Source organism: Equus caballus, chromosome 3, assembly GCF_041296265.1.
Source record: "Equus caballus isolate H_3958 breed thoroughbred chromosome 3, TB-T2T, whole genome shotgun sequence".
Taxonomy (NCBI): domain Eukaryota; kingdom Metazoa; phylum Chordata; class Mammalia; order Perissodactyla; family Equidae; genus Equus; species Equus caballus.
Window position 1 is genome coordinate 82654963 of NC_091686.1, and position 21301 is coordinate 82676263.

At 39.0% G+C, this 21301-nt stretch overlaps 1 protein-coding gene across 4 annotated transcripts in view; it reads right to left on the reverse strand.

The window, feature by feature from the left end:
* The window catches only part of CEP135 (centrosomal protein 135), a 72671-nt gene extending 51975 nt beyond the window's left edge, over positions 1 to 20696 (reverse strand). For 2 of the 4 annotated variants that reach the window (XM_023638070.2, XM_070263795.1), the window contains exons 1-9: positions 20452 to 20696; positions 17108 to 17265; positions 15328 to 15518; positions 14405 to 14572; positions 12056 to 12197; positions 10090 to 10174; positions 6063 to 6191; positions 4580 to 4795; positions 1994 to 2059 (exon numbers count right to left, since the gene is read on the reverse strand). In XM_023638070.2, coding sequence (XP_023493838.1) covers positions 1994 to 2059; positions 4580 to 4795; positions 6063 to 6191; positions 10090 to 10174; positions 12056 to 12197; positions 14405 to 14572; positions 15328 to 15518; positions 17108 to 17220 — 1110 coding nt within the window. In that variant the 5' untranslated portion in view covers positions 17221 to 17265; positions 20452 to 20696. Of the gene's footprint in view, positions 1 to 1993; positions 2060 to 4579; positions 4796 to 6062; positions 6192 to 10089; positions 10192 to 12055; positions 12198 to 14404; positions 14573 to 15327; positions 15519 to 17107; positions 17266 to 19821; positions 20283 to 20451 lie in introns of those variants that run through there. The other 2 variants (XM_070263796.1, XM_070263794.1) reach the window with 2 other exon arrangements.
* Between the last annotated feature and the right edge of the window lie 605 nt (positions 20697 to 21301).

The following is a 21301-nucleotide window of genomic DNA, read 5'->3' on the forward strand; positions in this document are numbered from 1 at the left end:
CCAGCACATGGCAAGTGCTTATGAGTGTTGGCTATTAATACCAATTAGTATCTATCTTAAAAATACATAAAATATAGCATTAATAAAAAAATAAGAAAGGCCAGAAAGTAACTACAGCAGCATCTTACTGTTAGCCAATACTACTGAAACCTGGTCACAGTTCTGACACAAGCATTATGAACCACATCAACTTGTTTATGATGTGCATACAAACAGCAGTAAACAAACACCAAAAACCCCAGCCCTCAGGAAGTTTACGCTGTGGTGAAAACATCTACTTTACTTTGTGTGTGTGTGTGGAAGAGCGGCCCTGAGCTAACATCTGTTGCCAATCTTCCTCTTTTTGCTTGACGAATACTGTCACTGAGCTAACAGTGTGGCTGATCTTCCTCTATGTTATATGTGGGACGCCTCCACAGCATGGCTTGATGAGTGGTGCTAGGTCTGTGCTTGGGATCTAAACCTGTGAACCCCAGGCCACCAAAGCAGAGTGTATAAACTCAACCACTACGCCACTGGGCTGTCCCCTCTACTTTACATTTATTGACCTGGGAGAATTTTACAATATCTATGAGACTCAAGAGTGGACAACATTTAGCAAGGTTAGCTAATTCCATTATTCAAAATTGAATTGTACTCAATACCTGCTAAAGCAGTTGAATGAAACAGGAAGCCACTGTGATAGGCTGTCACCTGTGTGCCAGCCTATCACAATGGCTTTGTTTTTCAATTTGCCTTATGCCACCAGAACACTGCAGTTGGACTGCATAAAGAGTATACATAATGAGAAAACTTGGAAATTAGTCTTAGTCATTGTTTCTGATCTTAGCAGAAACTCATCCAAATTAACAGGCCACCCAGGAGTTTTTACCAGCAAGCAAGCATTCTACCAGTTCTAGACTACAGGACTGTATGCCATACCTAGGCATATGCTGGGATGATTACTATTTTTCTCATTTGAAAACTACCAGAACAAACAATACGACTAGGAAAATGGACGGCACCACCAAACAAATCTATTAAAAGAGGACTGAGTCCTTTTAATAACAGTCAATTTTATCAAGTAATTATCAATTTCTAGTTTTAATATTAGTAAACTGACAAGTCACGAAGTAGTTAAAAGAATATAAAATTCATAACAGGTTTTCCAAATTTGAACTTAAATTATCATCTACTATAAATGAGATTAAAGAATTATAAAAATATAAATGAAACTAAATATACCCATACACTAGAATACTATTCAGCCATAAAAAGGAAGTACTGATATATGCTACAACATGCATGAATCTTGAAAACACTGTGCTAAGGGAAAGAAGCCAGTCACAAAAGGCCACATATTGTATAATTCCACGTGTATATAATGTCCAGAATAGGCAAACCTATAGAAACAGAAAGCAGGTTAGTGGTTGTCAGGGGCTGAGCAGAGGAAAATGGGGAGTGACTAATGGGTATGAGGTTTCTTTTTGGAGTGATGAACATGTTCTGGGATTAGACAGCACACAGTGATGGCTGCATGACTTTGTGACTACAGTTGCCCCTATGCATGCGTGGATTCAACCAACTGTGGATAGAAAGGCTTACAATGGTTGCATTTGTACTGAATGTGTACAGACCTTTTTTTCTTGTCGTTATTTCCCAAACAAACAATATAGTACAACAAATATTTACACAGCATTTACACTATATTAGGTATTATAAGTAACCTAGAGATGATTTAAAGTAACGGGAGAATGTGTGTACGTTATGTGCAAATACTAGCTGTTTTGTAACGGACTCGAGCATCTGTGGATTTTGGTAGGTGTGAGGGTCCTGGAACCAATTCCCTGCAGATACCGAGGGCCGACTGTATACTAACTAAAGCCAATAAACGGTACACTTAAAAGAGTCAGTATTATGATATGTAAATTATATCTCAATTTAAGAAATATATGTTAAAGAATAAAAATTTTCTTACCAAAAACTCTGGCACTTTAATATGACATCTACTCACCAGCTGAAGTTTTGCCATTGTTTCTTCAAGATTCCGCATTTCAGAGAGTTTTCTTTTAATCTCTTTCTAGGAATAAAAAGCTTATTAGGTAAACACCTAAAAGTCAAGAAAACTTGTCACTAAGACACACTGCAAATAAGACCAAGTCCTTTTTTGAGTAGTTCACGTTCCCTCTCACCAGTGAGATCTGAGGCTCTAGCCCTAAGCCTCAATTTCAACGAAGAGGAGGCAAAGCTGAGGCTTCTCTTTAATTTCTTGGCATCCTGAATGCCCACAGGGATCTATTTGTAACATCTGGAACAAGAGAGCCCTTGAAAATCTCTTTATACTTGCAGGACTTTCCTTTAGCCTTGATTTTCAGGATTCATGTCATGGCACTGTCATTTTCTATCCTATCTGCTCTCTCCCCATCTGTGACTACCAGTCTGGATCCTCTAGACTGCAACTGAGAGTGAATGCCAAGATTAAAATACAAGCTAATAGAACTCTTTTTTTGAGCCAAGTTATCATTCCTGAGACTGCCAATGGGGCACGCGAAGCCGTGTTAACATGTTGTGTGCATGGGCATAGAAGATGCAAAAGGAGGTGGAAAAGGAGAAGGATGACATACAGGAGGGTTGCAGTGAAACTAGAGTCACAAAAGCGAAATTAAAACTGCACTAATTACATTCTTTTTCAAGATTGTTTTGCCTATTCCAGGTCCTTAAGATTCCATATGAATTTTAGGATTTTTTTTCTATTGCTGCTAAAAATGCCACGGGGATTTGGACAGGGATTGCACTCAATCTGTAGATTGCTCTGGGCAGTATGGACACAGAAACAACGTTACGTCTTCCAATCCATGAACGCAGGATGTCTTTCCATTTATTTCTCTTCTTTAATTTCTTTCAGCAATGTTTTATAATTTTCAGTGTATAAGTCTTTTGCCTCCCTGGTTAAGTTTATTCCTAAATATTTTATTCTTTTGATGCTACTGTCAATGGGATTATTTTCTTAATTTTCTTTTTGGAGTGTTAATTATTAGCATATAGAAATGAACCCGATTTTTGTGCATTGATTTTGTATCCTGCAACTTTGCTGAATTTGCTTATTAGTTCTAATTTTTTGTGGAATCTTTAGGATTTTCTACATATAAGATCATGTCATCTGGAAACATAATTTTACTTCTTTCTTTCCTATTTGTATGTGTTTTATTTCTTTTTCTTACCTAATTGCTCTTGCTAGGACTTCCAGTACTATGTTGAATAGAAATGGTGAGAAGGGGCAACCTTGCCTTGTTCCTGATCTTAGAGGAAAAGCTTTCAGTCTTTCACCAATGAGTATACTGTTAGCTGTGGGCTTTTCACATACGGCCTTTATTATGTTGAGGTAGTTTCCTTCAATTCCACTAACTAGTAGAAATGAAACCGTATAAAATTAATTCAGTGATGTAGAGTAGTGGTTCTCAAACTAGGTTACACCCATTCCCGGGATAAGATGAAGATTTTCCAAGCATTATGTAAAACTCCCGTATATGCATAGCTTTAAGGAATTAATAGCTGCATTCTTAATTTGCACATATAATCTTTCTTAAAAATTATCTGAGATGCGGCTTGTGGTCTAGGTATCATGTGAATTCTCCTTCCCCACCTTCCCTTTCACAGCTGTCTTTCTTCCACTTTTCAAAAGAAAGGCATGCATCTAATAGCACACTACCCCGAGATATAAAAAACTTTTGAAGCACCAGACAAAAGGATAATCTGAAATGTTACGGCTGGCTGAAGCCTTTAATTAAGACACTATTTTCTGCCATTATATCTCACTAAGAGATGTATTTCCAATAGAATTTAATTTTTATTTAATAAGTATTTATCAACATTTGTACAATATTTACCACTTTGATCCACTGATTGCTAATAATTCTAATAGTAACACTATTCAGAGGAAAATGTTATCACTTTGAACCTTACTGTCACAGGACATTTTTTAAAATAAAAAATTTCAATTCACGTATTTTTTTATTGCAGAACGTTTGACAGAGTGATCATAAAAAAATATTCAAGCATAAAATATGTTAAAATAGGATAAAATTTTGTGAGAATTTCAAGAAGAAAGGGTCACTTGGATTCCACCGGCTATATCTAAAAGAACGATGTGACAGTTTTAAGAGATCAATATTTAAAATAAACTAAAAATTAAATCCCTTGTGTCTATTTAAAATTAAAGATGAAAAATGTTAGCTATCAAGTGGAAAATGTGCAAGGACATATGCGGTTTCAAAAGGTACCTTTAAAGGGTTCATGAGCACAAAGTGACATAGAGGAGAAACTTCTGAAGATTGCTCCCAATGCAGAGATAAAAGGACAGAGAGAAAAATCTCAAAAGAAAATAGGACAGAGGCTGGAGAACTATCCTAAGAAGAGGTGTGCTTCAGAAAGACAACCAAACAACTCAGACAAGTGCAAGCATTTACAGGGCATAAACAACACGTTAGACAACCTTGAGTCACAAAACCAACCAACCAAAAGACTCAAACTGGATATCAAAAGGGCTCAGGTTCACTCTGATCCAGGAGGATTAATGAAGCTGCCCACAAGCTAGACATACCTTTGCTTCCTCAAGTTCTTTATCAGCAGTCTCAAGTACTTCTTCTTTATGTCTTTCCAACTGCTGTGCTAACTGGTCTATTTCAGTTAATTCTTGGCAGAGTTTTTCATTTTTGTTACTTAAATTAACAACTTCAGTTGTCACTGTTTCCTTGGTTTCCATAAGCTCTTGTATATGCTTCTCCAGGTCTTTATTAGCTTGCTGAAGAAAGTCAACCTAAATTGAATTTGTAGTACAGAAGGTATATGAATTGGGAAATTATCCTAAATACTGAACTTTCAAAATAATATTTCATAATACTGTATTTTTTTAATACTGAAAATTAAAACCACAGCTATTTTACATTTGCAAACTTATATTGTTTAATTTGCAAAACTGATAATGTGGTTTAATAAGAATACATAGCCATTGGCTTTCAATTTTCAAGCAGAGAAGGACAGGAAACTTGTGTGAACTTTTTCCCAACACAGAGTTCTAAAAACATGACAAGAATACGACTATGATGATAATATTACTCTAGACTGTGCTGTCCAATGTAGGGGCCACTCGCATCCACATGTGGCTACTGAACGTGCATGTGGCTAGTCCAAACTGAGATGTGCTATAAATGTAAAATATACACAGGATTTCAAAGACTTAGTACAAAAAACCAAAAAAGAAAAAAGAATGTAAAATATTTCAATGACATTTTATAACATTAATTACATATTGAAATAATATTTTGGATATTTTGAGGTAAATACATTATTAGAATTAATTCCACCTGTTTCTTTTTACTTTTTTAATCCAGCGACTAAAGAATGTTAAAGCGCATATGTAGCTTCTCTCACATTTGCATTAGACAGCAGCGCTCTAGAGCTTCTGCTGGTATCTGTGACTGACGCTATTCTGGCTGCAGTCCAGGCAGCACGGACATGTCTAAATTTCTGAAGGTCACGTGTCATGCTTTATGGAACTCTCCTGTTCTTTCACTCTTAGGTCAAAGGCATTGCAAAAGAATCCATTACAGAGGTAGTTAAAAATTACATGTTTAATTTTTATATTTATTTTTAAAAATTCTCTTTTTTACATTATAAAATATACAGTCACAAAATTTTTGAAAATAAAGAAAATCATAGAGAAGAATGTCCCATCACACAAAGATAAACTTTGTTAATATATTTTGGTGTATTCTCTTCCAGTGTTTTCTCTCTCTGAGTTCATAAATACATTTTTTAAAGGCAAATTGAAAATCACATTGTGTCTACAGTTTATTCTCTTCTTTTAAATATTAACATTATAGTGTATATAGTCCTTCCTCATTAAATATTCTTTAAAAACAAGATTTTTCAACAGCTGCACCCTATTCCTGGTACTCTGGCTCTATCAAGTTTTTCCCAGTGTAAACAATCCCTCAGTGAACAACTCTGTCACTTTCACAAACCCTTAGACCATTATAAACACAATTTCATATACTCAGTGAAATAATCATAAAATTCATTACCTGAATATTTAAATGAGCAATAAGCTTTTCATTGGTTTTATTTCTAGTCTCCAGAGAGAGGATGTCAGGGGAGCGACCACCATCCAATGCAACCGACAGTCGTTCTATCTCTCGCTCTCTTAGCTCAATCTGAAGACATAAAGTTGTGTTATCACTTAAAGAAATCTGGTTTTGACCCGAACTGATTAACACTGGACAAACATTTACTTGGATATACTTCTATTTATCTTTTTTTTTTAATTTTTTTTTTATTTTTCCTTTTCTCTCCCAAAGCCCCCTGGTACATAGTTGTGTATTTTTAATTGTGGGTCCTTCTAGTTGTGGCATGTGGGATGCCGCCTCAGCATGGCCTAATGAGCAGTGCCATGTCCGTGCCCAGGATTCGAACTAGCGAAACCCTGCGCCACCAAAGCAGAGCATACAAACTTAACCACTCGGCCACGGGGCCAGCCCCTCTATTTTTCTTAAGTTGCACAATGTATACAAGAGATTAACATTCATATATGTACCCACACATATATGGGATTACAAAATGCATATAAGTAGAGCAAAAACAAACTACACAGAAAATGTCAACATGACAATTGTCAACACAGAGGCCTGGCCCGGTGGCGTAGTGATTAAGTTTGGGCGCTCCACCTTGGCAGCCCAGGTCTGCAGGTTTGGATCCGGGGCATGGACCTACACCACTCATCAGCCACGCTGTGTCAGCAACCCACACATAAACTAGAGGAAGATTTGTATAGACGTTAGCTCAGGGCAAATCTTCCTCAAACAAAAAGAGGAAGACTGGCAACAGAGGTTAGCTCAAGGCAAATCTTCCTCAGCAGAAAAAAAAAAGAGAGAGAAAGAGAACTGTCAACATAGCTTTCATAAGTATTTCCATTGAATAGATTCTTCCTAATTTAATTTTTGGGTTTTCTCCTCCTCCTCTAAGATTAGGGAATGTTTATATAAAAAGAAACTACTGAGTACTGGAACTGAGTCTGAACTACTTCAGTGTTTGGTGGAATAAATGGAGAATAAACGAAGGAATGTAAAACCCAAAGAAAAGTGAACTGCTACAGAAACTCAATATTAAAAAGGAGAGGAAGCTGGAGTAAATTCAATTATCTGCTATTTAGAAAACAACAGATGCATAATCAAAAAGATCACTATTCACTATGAATTCACACTTATTCACATGCAAGAATTTGGAAAAACCCACACACTTTCAATCTTTGGCTTTTTTTCCAAAATACCCCCTGAAAACAAAAACCAAGTACTCAATTCAACAATTACTGAGCACAGTTCTAGGTAGACAGAGAATAAAACACGGTCCTTGACTTTCAGGAACACAGCTTTACAGGGAAAACTAGCAAGTAAACCAGTAATTGCTACCTAATACATTGTTCAATGGTAGAATAAAGGAAATAGGGATATGGCACCAAAGTATCTAAGGGAATAAAGTGATTTACTCCCCATGAGATATTCACGCATGTGGAAATTAGTGAAGGCCTTATCAAATAAGTATGTCCAAAGGGTTACAAATGATGCTATGAAGAGAAGAAAGGAGGGATGCTCCAGGCAGTGACAGAAGCATAAAACAACATGGTATGTTTGAGGGAGTAGAAATGGCTCAGCATAACTGGACTGTCATGTGCAGGGGAACTAACGGTGGGAGATGAGTCTCAAGTATCAGGCAAGAACTAGCTGTGATAAGCTCTGAATACTTTGCTCACAGAAAGATTACTCTGGATAAAGGATCCATCTGATGAGAAAAGAAGCAGAAGCAAGGAAACCTATTGTAGAAATGTACGAGAGAGGATTAAGGCCGAAAATAAACAGTGGGATAGGGTAGAGCAGAAGAAATAAGTTTAGGAAGTACTTACACAGAACTGACAGAACTTGGTGGTGTGTGAAGGGAAGACAACCAGATCTGGAAAGACTAAAGAGTGTTAGGTTGGGCAGATGGTGATGCTACCAACCAAAAAAGACAACACAGGAGGAAAAACAGAGTTGAGGCAGAAGTAACAAGTTCAGTACTAGGCATCTGAGTATGAAGAACCTTCATCCAAGTGGAAATGCCCAGTGCTAAGTTGAGTATACGAGTCTAGAGCTCAGCAGAGAGCTTTGAGTCTGAGAGCTTGGGGAGTCATCAACATACAGACAATATCTTAAATCAAGAGAGTGGATGAGACCACTTGAGAAAATATACAGAGAAAGGAGAAGGGGTCAAAGACAGAATCTTCATAAACACTAATACTTCAGGGAATGGGCAGAGGGAAAAAAAGCACAGAAAAAATTATAAGAGGTTAAAAAAAAAGGAGAGAAAATGAAATCATGGAAGAGTTTCTAAGAGAAATTATCAATAACGTCAAATACCACAGAGTGGGTCAAGAAAATAAAGACTAAAAGTATCCTTTTGGATCTAGCAATTAATGTGACTGGTGTCATTAACTAGGCTAATTTATGTAGTGGGGGGCAGAAGCCAGACTGCAAGAGGTCAAGCAGTGAGCAGAAGGTAGAGAAGTGGAGACAGAGGAGTAAGACACTCTTTAGAGAAGTTGCATAAGGGAGAAGGAGAAGGCATTAGCAAGAGGGAGAGGTGGTTAGAGAGATTTTTCTAAGGGATGTTAGTGGTGATGATAGCGCCTTCTCATAGGACTGTCATGAAGATTAAAAGAATTAATAATTACAAAGTGGCCATATAAGAAAGAAATTAAAAGTGATTAAAGCAAAGTCCTAAGGAGAAGAGAGGAACTGGGGCCAAGAACAGAGATAGAAAGACTAAGCCTTAAACAGGAAGAACAACACCCTACCCATTAAGTCTTGAGAGCCTGGGTGTGAATATTGCTAATTTTAAAGGCAGAGATAGGAAGTTGAGATAAGGCGATATCCTGAGAAGGAGGGTATCATAGGTTGGGGAAAGAGCTTGAAGAGAACAGCAAAATTTAGAACATATGCTGAGAAAAACAAAACTCAAGCAAAAAAAAAAAAATTGACAGGGAGCAGAGTAGACTCAGCTAAGACTGATAACCACAACAAACTGGCAGTTTCAATCAGAATGGTCAAGCTGTTTTCTCCAAATACCTCAGCCACCACACAGAGATGGTAAAGACTGGTCAGTTTATGTTCATAAAGTACTTGGAAAAAATGTGATGAAAGTGTGATTATAATTTGAAAAAATACCAATAATATTCAACTCGTGCATATTTGATATTTTCAACATTTCTCCATAAAGTAAGTTTTTTGGTTGACATTATTACGATTCCTTTTCTTTTAACGCCATTTTTATCCAAATAATCCTCAAAGTACTTTACAAACCTAACAGTTACCCCAACATATAAGTTAGATCTATATTTGTATGTGCAGATCACATCACTCCAAAAAAATGCAGTCATGTGCAGAAAATGAAAAACGTGTTACCCAATTTAAACTTCAGGAAGCATATGAAGAGAGAAAGCCTGCAATTACTCAAATCAGAATTTAGCCAAGACACCAACAGAAAATATGAAACAACAACACTTGTATGGTTATGATCTAATTCTGTACCTAATTCCCCCGATTCTTCAAAAACTTTTATCAAATACTAGTGCTTGCAGAGAAAGCAAAAAAAATATGGCAACACAGAAATAAGAGCAACTTCCAAAGCGACTTATGTTCAAAATAACAAAACCCCTAAGTTAAGAGTAAAAAAATACTTAAAAGACCATTATAAAACACAGCACACTTCAATAAAATAACCCCTACGATGGAAACAGTAATACAGTTATAAAACTCTATTTGGGTAAATATTTGACTCACCTAAAAGAAAAACAATTAAATAAAACAAAATGAAAAACTACGATTCATAATGAAGGGAATGCACTAGAGTTCTCTAAAGACATCTAAACGATTCCAGCTATTAACTCTATTAACACATGGATGAAAAACGTAAAAGCTGCATAAAAACTCAGTATCAGTAATATCAAATATAACCCAGTTCTCTTTACAATCATGGCATACTCATCTCAAGCCCCACTATGCAAGTAAATAAAAATCCTACCTGCTTGTTATAATCTCTCAGTCCACTTTCCATCATTGCTAATTTTTCTTGTAACTGGTGGACTTCCTGTTGAAGTTCTTGAATTCTGAAACACATCCATAACTAATGCCAATATACTTTTGTTAAGAAATACAAAATAACAAGAAACAAAACTAGATACATTCTTTTGTAAATTCTCTACTTTCTGTTTCTCAATGAGATATGAGGTGCTGTGCCAAAGGGTTCCAAAACCACTGCATAAATAGAGTACATCATCCTGTAGAGTTAATTTTCTAAGAGATAAAAACTTGAGTGGTAAATAATTTGAAACAGATAAGTTATGTAATAAAACACCCACTACTGCATTTTGATCCTTAGGTTCAGGAACCTGAGGTTCTAGGCCAAAATTCACAACATTATTAAGTGAAATAAAGGACTAAAATGTTTTCTGACCCTAACTGATCCTGTATTTTCTAATAAACCACCTGCAATCCTGGGAAGAAGAAAAATATTGAGACATACCACAATTTTCTAAGTAATTACAGCAAAAGACCTACTCCTTTCTGGAACTGGTTAATTCTAACAGAATCAGGATTTGTCCAGGTTACCTGAATTCTACAATTGCTCACGTGGATTTATACTACACCCAACCTTGCCAAGCATTAACATAAATATGACACAACCATTTTCACACTGGAAAGATAAAGCCTGAAGCTGGGTCTGCTTTTAAGAGAGATTTTCTATGGGGTAGAGTAAGCAAGGCTGGACACAGCTCATCCCTGCTTTTACTGGAACCAACATTTTCTACTCATCTAGGTGCAGGAGAAGAGCATGTATGCAACTGAACTCATTTATGCACGAATGACTCAATACAAACAAAGGGTGGGTGTGCAAATTAAAATAAGATAATCAAGAGACTAATGCCACCTAAGACAGTTTGATAGGAAATAAAAATGTTAAGGAGAAAGAAAGACGAAGAAAATGATACAAATACAGCCCAAAAAAACTCCTTAAATAATACCAATACATTGCCTGAGAAATCCTAGATTAAAACTGTAACAGAAGAACAAAATACAAAATATGTCATGGTTAAGGTTAGGTTAGATAACTGTATAAATACAGATACATAATACCGTGTTAGAATAACTGAGCTAAGAGATCCTAATCAGTACCTCAACCACATTTCTTTTTAGATTGTTACATTGAGATTAATAAAGTGGCAAACTCTCCCATATTCTCTGCATAACCTACAAAATAGAAAGTTATCTGCACTAACCATTTCCACTAGTGTATTCCATATTTTAAAGTGTTTCTCCAGCTATGACCACAGAAGTTGTCACTAGTGTTCTCTTGCTCCTTTGAATCCTTTATAATTTTCTTAATGGCATTTTATGTATTTCTCCTTGTTTCATCTTCACTACTGGATTTTAAGCTTCTCAAAAGCAGCAATACCATCTCATTCATCTTTACATCCCCAGAACATTTACATAGTGCTCTTCCCAGAGAGATTAACGAAGTTTCAACTAAAATGGAATTTAGTTGATTGCAATTTAAGGAAATACAAACATACAGAGCTAGAGAATCATGAAGCAAGAATTTCAAAGCCAGTTACAAATCTATTCATGTCCATCGGCATTTGACGTAAATCTCAAGTAATAGAGTCCTGTAAAAAATAACTTTACTTGGGTGGTGAAACTCAATGTCAAAGCAACTCTACTAAAACAGGTTCTAAATGGCACTACACTGTTTCACAGTAAACAGACAGAAACATCAAATACACAATCTATCTGAAACCAACATTTCAAAACAAGTTTAACAACATTCGATACTCAGAATACATTCAGAAAGTATTTACTGAGTGCTTGTGCAAAGTTCTGTGCTAGGCGCTGGGGATACAACAGTTCAGAAGACAAAAGCCCTACTATCAAGAAACTTAGTTAATCAAGTGATCAATTAACAAAAGCCAACAAAAAATTATTTAATGCACCTGTTATCAGCCACCTGCAGGAGGTCTGCAATGTAAGGGTCTTCTGGCTGAGGCACTGGATATGAACTGACTTCAGAGGGAGGGACTGGTTCGTCAATTTGCATACGCTGGCGCCTGAAAGCAATACTCCTTTTCTTGCCACCTAGAAAAAACACACATATTTCAAAAAACTAAAAAGAAACAACCATTATCTTAGAATTAAATATTCCAGAAGGTTAGCCCTTTTGTTATAAAGTGTGCCTCTGGCCTCATATTATACACTGATAAAATATTTGCTCCCTCATATATAAATACCTACTCTGATCTTTATAAATAACGCCATTTCTGAAAACCTCAACAAGACATGGTTATACAATAAGTTTTACTTTCTGTATGCTTACATGTATGCCCAGATTTAATCTATTCCTCCACTAGATGAGGACCAGACATCAGCAAGATTAAGTGTGCCATGTGGTGTCCACTATGATGAGCTCAGGAAATCATCACCAGCAGAAAACTGTGAAACAAGGAGCTTAAGACAGTGAGAACTAAATACACATGCTTATTAAGCAAGGCCAAAAGAACAGGTAATTGAAACTTAAAGTAGCAAAATTAGTATATAATGGAATGTCATCTGTAACATAAAATCATGCTATAATCTAAATTAGTGGAGAAGGTTTTCTTAATTATCCTTAAAACTGGCAGGAATAATTTCTTTTTAGGAATAGATATAGCCTCTCTTGGTCCAAACGTGGATACTTTACCTTTTCCAGCATCTGCCCAAGATGAGACGTAAACTTGAAAAACTATTGATCCCCACGAAGAACAAACATAACCCACAAGTTTGTCTTCATTAGAATCCTAATAAATTTTGTATACTTCTATCTCTCATTTTGAAGATGAAGCAACCGAGGGAAAAGTATTTAAATGACCTGATGTAATTATACACCTAAATACGATGAATGATTTTCTTCTTCCTTTGTCTCCTGGTTTTCTTCCTTGATTCCTCCTCAGTTTCTTTCAAAGACCCTCTTCTCTTTTTCCATCAGTCCCTTAAATGCCAACTTCCCTAGGGTCCGTCTTTGATTCTCTCTTCTCAGTCTACATGGTCTCACTGGATATTTCCTACCACATCCACAGCTTCAATTTCTATGATACTCCAGTGACTCCAAATTTGAATCTCCGTCGGGGACCACACTTCTGAGAACAGATCTATATATCTCACAGCACAGCAGAAATCTCAAGGTGAATGTCCTGTGCGCACAACATACTCAGCACATCCAAAAGTAGACTCCTGCTCCACCTCCCACATTCTCTCTCTTAAGACAAAGGGCCATCATCGACCCGCTCATTCACTTGAAACAGAAATCTGGGAATGCCTCTACCTCCCACGTCTGCCATATTCAGTCACTAAATTCTATAGACTACATTTCTGAATCTGTCCCATTCTTTTCTCAGATAACCTGATTATCTTCTTTTTTTTCTTAATCTTCCAGTTACTTTCGAGATCTCCCATTTTTCCCCATCTGTTCTGCCTTTGGATCAGTCTCCCTCTCCACCCCATTTCCTGCCATCTTGAGCTCCACTGATTCTTCCCCGACCCTGGCCACTCAATTCCTAATCTGTTGACTCTCATGGGTCTCTTCTCTACTCAGCTTCAAGCACACAACAACATGACTGCTTGGACTTTGTCACTACTTAGAACCGTGCCAGCCTCTATATCTTCACTTCCCTTCTGATCATAATCTTCATTCTGACCAAACTATTGTCCTCACCACGCTCTTCAATTCTTCAGTCTCTAGTTAAGTCTCATAATCCAGTACTTCCCTACACCTCACTTACTTCTATGATGTTGATCCCATGGTTCAGGCATCTCAATGATCTATCACTAGTACTGGAGATTCTTCTACCAACCTTACGCCCGGACAGCCGTCAACTCTGGATATGCCCTATTCTTTCTTTCCTCGTGCTCGAGAACCACTGAGCATAAAGCTCAAAACAGTAAAACTAAGAAAGTACATCATTTCCGGATTCTCTGAGTATGGATTACTTTTATAACTAAAATAGTAATAATAATGATAATAATAAGAGGAAAAAGAATTTAAAATAATGATTAAGGAGATAAAACTCAGGGCATTGAAGTTAGACTACTTGCATCTAAGAGGCTATTATTACATAAGCTTTTAAGCACATGTAAAAAACACTACTTGGATATTCAGAAATATATCAAAAGTTTTTGCGACTATCCAGATATAGCTTTTCAAATACTAAAGTCTAGCATGAAAATTCAAAGTTCTGTTTCAGTCAACAGTTTAAACATCTTTAAAAGATTAGAGGTGTATAATTTGTTTTGAGAAGGAATAGACTTACCTGGAGTTTGCACTACAGCATGCAAATTCTTTTCTTGGAGTTGTTGAATTTTTTCATTTTTAGCTTTGCTCTCTTTCTCCAAAAGTTTGACTTTATGAACATACTGGTTATTTAGAAATTTGAGATCAGCTGTTTCACGTGCACACTTCTTCAATGTAGTTTTCAACTCTTAAAATGAAAACAATTCAGACTATTTTACAGATCAAGAAATCTCCAGAGTTCTTCCATTTCACAAAATACAAAAAGTCACATCACTTTGAAAGGCTCCACCTGATCCTTATGCATGCTTTGTTTGGAAGGCTATTAACTTTTCTACCACTAGTAACAAAACTGCAAATAAGTCATTAAGCAAGAAAGGGGATATTTTTCTTCTGCAGTATGAGCCTAATATAAACCATGGCTTTTGATCCAGTAAATTGGGTGGGAAGTTAAGGAATTATGAATTCATGTCAGGTTTCAGACAAGGCTTTCTACTGACTGTAAGAAGAACTTATAATAAGATAGCCCTAAAATTACCCTCTGCCTAGGACCTTTGAAATCATTCGATTCTACCTTCCAGCTCACAGATGGAGTATTAAAGAATCAGAATGATACATGGCTTTCACCTCACTTTACTCTTATTTCCAGAAAGGGAAAAACAAAAGTTGTTTCAAGAACAGTTCTTCACTTCCAGCATTTAATCTTTCCACAGCAACCATAAATGCAAAAATATAATCCACATATAGTGAAGACAAATATAGCTATGGAATGCAAATTTATTTTCCTTCTCAGGAACTCTTCAATACACCCTACTGTATTTCAAGAGCTGTTAGCAAGACGACTACTACGTTTTCTTATAAATAGTTTTAAAATTAGACTAGCCTTTCCTACATATAAAACAAAAAGGGCAAAAATATTGCATTTTAAAAATCACAAAATTTCACCTTTAATGTGTTGGTCTGATTGTTCTCTCTGTTTCATTAATTCCAGGTATAATTCATTATTTTCCCTGATCAATCTTGCATTTTCAAGTTTATAAGGTTCCAAAATAAAATCAAAATTGGCACTTTCTTTTTCAGCTTTCAGAGCAGATAATTTTGATTTCCGAAGACTTTCTGTGGTATGAACGAGGTCACTAAAATTAAAGAACAAATGTAAATTCAAGGAAATATTCCATTAACTTTCTAATAACTAAAAATAAATTCTAAAAAGCCTTAAAATATATGTTACTACTAGTGAGCTTAAATCTAAAACCAAGCAAAAACACTAGGAATCTTTCAAGGTACCAGGAAATGTTTAAAAATTTCTCAAAATAAGATTAATTAAAAATTATGAAATATATACAGTTAGAATCATCTTTCTTTTTTTTTTTTTAAGATTTTACTTATTTATTTATTTTTCCTTCTCCCCAAAGCCCCCCAGTACATAGTTGTATACCCTAGTTGTGGGTCCCTCTAGCTGTGGCCCGTGGGATGTCACCTCAGCATGGCATGACGAGTGGTGCTAGGTCTGCACCCAGAATTCAAACCAGGGAAACCCTGGGCTGCCAAAGCAGATGTGCAAACCTAACCACTCGGCCATGGGGCCAGCCCCTAGAATCATCTTTGAATCTCCCCTCTCACTCATTCCTCATGTCCAGTTGGTTACCTGATCCTGTGGAATCTGTGAAACTAATGTGTTCATGTAGCAAATATTTATTCAGTGCCCGCTACATGCTATGTGCCAGGGACACAATAAATAAGAATCAATTCCTCACCTCTAAGAACATATGCCAGTGGAATATGTACCCCATCAATATTTATCGAGTAGGGAACACAATAAAGAACCCACCATCAAGGGGCTTATCTCTATTGACAGTCTGTCCAAAAAGTTATAATACCATGTGATAAACTCAACAAATACTTCAGTGCCAACTACATGTTCAGCCTGCCCCAGGTACAGCAGTGATAAAGTCTGTCTCTAGTCTCATGGAGTTTGTATTCTAAAGGGAAGACAAAAACAAGTTTCCAATAATGCTGAGTAGTTAAGGTAGCAGGGAACAGACGTGATGGAGTCCTGCAGGCCATATAGCTAACCAAGCACAAAGGCAAGGGAGGAGGGAGAGGAGAGAAGGACTTCACAAGCAGATAGAAGAGCAGTGGAGAGACCAAGGGTGAGAGCGTACATATGTGTAGAGAGCTTCAAGTGGCTCACCACATGGGAGATGAAGCTGCAGGGACCAGATCATGAAGGCCACACTAAAGACCACAAATATCTTTCACCCATTCTCTCCTTTCCATCACCATCACTTGTGGTCCTACTGCAAAACCTTCCTAAGTAACTTCCCTGCTCCAGTCTCAAACCACAGGAAGAGAGCTCATGTGGAAAAGAACAAAAATCACAAAGATTAATATAATAGCAATTAAAGACCAGTGAGTGAGGCAGACATACAACTCCCAACTACATCAGAAAACCACATAAGAAACTGTAATTCTATTCACAGGGACAACCTCAGAAATGGTTACTCTCACGGCGTGGTGTGAATGGTGCCCCTAGAGTTCTGTAATGTGGAAGCCCAGAACTGATGTCAGGGGAGAAGGACCTAGGAAGCAAAGAGGAGCTTCAGATGCTCTAAGGACTTTTCAGAAATCTACCCGTTTCTTTACTGAAGCATGAAGTTCAATCAGAAACTAGATAAACGGGATTAAGGGTCATACAGGTTTAGAACTGTATTTTCATCTTTACCTGAAAAGTTTTTCTACCAAAGGTAAACAATCCACCGTCAGAGTCTGGCGGTACCCCAGCTGATCCAATCTTCTTCTGATATTCATATACTTTCTTTCTACAGCTGTAGCCATGTTGTCTTCCAAAACTAGTTCTATTCAATCCCAAAAATTAAAGTCCTAAAAGAAAAAAGAGAAATGTCATTCTACTATTGTAGCTGTTATTACTGTTTCATGATAAGAAGAAAAGATTCTTTTAATAGGAAGCAGGATTTTTTCTTTCTCTTTAGGTAGGCAGCTTTCTGGAATATTTAGACAGATTTAAATCCAATGCTTATGAGATTCATGTTCTTGCAGTAAAATAAGTATCTCTTCATAAACTTGCATATAAAGTTAAAACAATAAAGTTTCTAGAAGAAACCAAAACAGACTATTTTCCTGAGCCTGAGATAGCCAGAGAATTCTTAGAGAAGCCTCTTTTAAAATCACCAAATATAAAAGAAAAACTTCATAAATTCAACTTCATCAAATTAAAAACGTCTGCTAATCGAACTATTCCATTAAGAAAACAAAAAGGCAAACAAAAGAGTGGGAGAAAATATAACATCTGAGAAAAGATTTGGAATAACATAAAGAACTCTTACAATTCCTTAATAAAAAAGACAAACACCCTAATAAGAAAATGAGCTAAAGACTTGAACAGGCACTTTGTACAAGATATCTGAATGGGCCTAATCATATGAAAAGGTGCTTAACACCATTAGTCGTTAGGGAAACACAAATTCAAACCACAATGAGGAACAAATTAACCTATGCTAGAATGGCTAAAATTAAAAATACAAAACCAAATGTTGTCAAGGATTTGGAGCAGCTGGAATTTTTACACTCCTGACAGAAGAGTAAAATCACTGTGGAAAAAGTGTATAAAGTTAAACATCCTTCTACCCTATAACTCTGTAATTCTGCTTCTAGGTATTTACTCAAGGAAACGAAAATGAACATCCGTGAAGAGACTCTACAGGAATATTCATAGCAGCTTTATTCATAATAGACCCAGACTGGAAACAACCTATAAATCCATCAACAGCAGAAGGATAAATAAACCATGATATCTTTATACAATGTTAAACCACTCAGGAATAAGAGGCAAGGAACTACTGAAACACATTAACCACATGGATGAATTTGAAAAGCATTATTTGAGCAACAGAAGACAGACAAATACTGTAGATTCCATTTACATGAAGTTCAAGAACAGGCAAAATTAAACTATGTGGACAGAAATTAGAACAGTGGGGGCTGGCCCAGTGGCACAGCGGTTAAGTTCGCACGTGGCGCTTCTCGGTGGCCCGGGGTTCCCTGGTTCGGATCCCGGGTGAGGGCACGGCACCGCTTGGCTAGCCATGTTATGGTAGGCGTCCCACATACAAAGTAGAGGAAGATGGGCGTGGAGGTTAGCTCAGGGCCAGTCTTCCTCAGCAAAAAGAGGAGGATTGGCAGTAGTTAGCTCAGGGCTAATCTTTCTCCAAAAAAAAAAAGAAAGAAATTAGAACAGCAGTTACCTGGGGTCGTGGGAGTGGGTGGAGACTGACTGGAAGGGCTAAGAGAAAGCTTTCCAGGGTGACGAAAATATTCTGTTGATTGGAGCAGCAATTATACAAGCGTGCACAGTTATTAAAGCTTTCAAACGGTACGCTTAAGATCTGCGAATTTCATCACGTAAATTTTACTTCCATTTAAAAAAGAACACACACATAAGTATCTCTGCGCATGTATCAACTCTTGTCTTTTTAAATATTTATGAATATATTCTCTATCAATCTGCCCGAAAATGGAGTTATCCAAAGATCACTTCTTTACAAACTTTGCTCTTTTCTAACCTTTGCCAAGGAAATACAGTTCTAGCACTCACAGTTCCATACGAAACAAAAACTGTTTCACACCTCTATTGCTCTTCACAATTTATAAAATGCGAACGCATGTGAACGTGCAAAATACGATCCTCACAACTATCCTGTGAGAGAGATGGGGCCAACGATACGCTCCTTGGATATTCTCCCTATTCAAAGATGAGGACAGGCTGTCTCAAGAGGATAACTTTTCCCAAACCGCAGGGCCACAAAGCTGGTGGGCAGCCACTGGGAGCCAGGCCTCCTGAGTCCTGGTCCAGCACTCTGGTATCGGTACCATGCCGCCTCAACCTAACCAAATCACTTCCAAATTAGTACGTCTCCTTGGTTACTCCTTTCTACAATCTTTCTACCCATTCTTGCTAACCTTTTCTTTGAGTGACTTCCCCATGGACTTTCTGGGTTCCTTCCACAAGTGGGACCCAACTGGATGCAGGGTGTTTTAGAGAAACTCCCGGAGACATCAGAAACACACCTGTCAAGCCAAGAACTAGCCGGGCCTGCAACATTCAGACATTTCTCCTCTTTGGTACCAACTGTGGTTACCGAGGAATAATACTTCCTTACACCCTGCTGAGTGAGAGAGAGAACAAACCAAAAAATCATGACCACAGCCTTAACACACAGGACGGATGAAAAAGATCAAAATCCTCCCAGAAGGACAAAAAAGATGTAGTAGGCTTTCCCCACCCCTGAGCTGCTGTCTTCTCCCCACCTCCATCATCCAAATATGGTGGCTATACCGTAAATTTCTAGCAAAATAACATAAAAGGTTAAGTTTGGAGGTCCCCCATGCTTACACGTTTACAACCACCCACCTGCTTACCTGGGGGGTTGCCGTCTGAAAGCCAATACATAATATTTTTACAAAAATATCCCGTGTGTATGTCCGCATTGGGGTTTCAAACCACAATAAACCCTTAACCAAGGCGGCCCGGGAGTCCTTCCTTACTGAACGTAAACCAGCAGAGACTGGAAGGCAGAGGGGATGTTTTGAAAGATGCCGAGCAAAGGTTCCCAGATGGCTCCCGCCCTGCGCTTTCGGCATTTTTGATTACAAAGAGCAGGTCTGACTGGTATACGAAGAGGGCATTTTAACTTTTAAATGAAGCCGTCAGTGCGCAGCATGCCGCTCGGCACGGACCGACAGCCGGCCTGGGGCTGGAGGGCGGGCAGGAGGACATCGCGGCTCGAGCCGCCCCGGCCGCCCCCGGCCCGCAGCTCCACCGTCGGCCGCCGGAGGGAAGGGGCTGCGGGCAGCGGGCCCGGCGGGAGCCTCGGCGCCCCGCCCCGCCCCGCCCGCCTCGGCTCGACTCGACTCGGCCCCACTTCCTCCCGCGGCCGCGCGGCCTCCCTCCCGGCAGCGCCCGGGCCGGCCCGCGGGGACCGCCTGGAGGGGAAGGCGCCGCCGCCCCGCCCGCCGCCCGGCCCCCCCCGCCGCCGCGGCCACGCTCACCCGCAGCTCCGGCCGCCGCTCGCTCCGCCTGCGGCCGCATCGCGCCGAGCCGAGCCTGCCTCGCTGCTCCTTCCGCCCCAGACACCGGCTCCGGCGCTAGGGCAGTTTGAAAATGGCGCGGAGAGCCGCTCCGGGCCGGCGCGGAGGAGGCGCCGCAGTTGCCCCGGTAACGGGAGCGGCAGGCGATTCGCGGCGCGCGGCTGGGGCTCGCCCGGCGGCGATGGCGGCGCTGGGCCCCGGTGCCCGGAAACGCAACGGCCGCGACGACGCGATGCCACGGCGCCCCCTGGCGACCGGCGGGCCCCCAACCTCAGCGGGGTCGGAGTGCGGGCCTCCTATCGACCGGGTGCTGGACCGTGCGCTGCGGTGCGAGGTCAAAACGCTGCCCCAGCCCCGGTTCCTGCGGCGGATCAGCCTGCACCGGCGAGGCGAACGCCTCCTGTCCATGTAACCGGATTCCCGTCTAAATATCACATTGTCTTTGCAGCTTTCCCTGACAACCACCCGGTACAATTAACTGTTGCTACCACACCCATGTCTCTGTGAAGCTCTGTGTGGACTCATCCCATCACGATAACATCGTTACGTTTGGATCCCGGGAGTGCTGTCACCCCATCGAAACGTCATTGTTTGCATGTCTCTCCCTGCCATCCCCAACTGTGACTTCCATGAGTCAGAGACTATTTTACCCAGCTGTGTTTCTCTAGCACCCTACCACGATGAATATTTGTGAATGGAATTAAATTTAAACTGTTTAAAGAGAGGCTGCTCACATACGGAAAACACGTGATCAAATCCTAGAATTCCATTTCTCCCCCGAAAACTTGTAGATAATCAGAGAGGAGCTCAA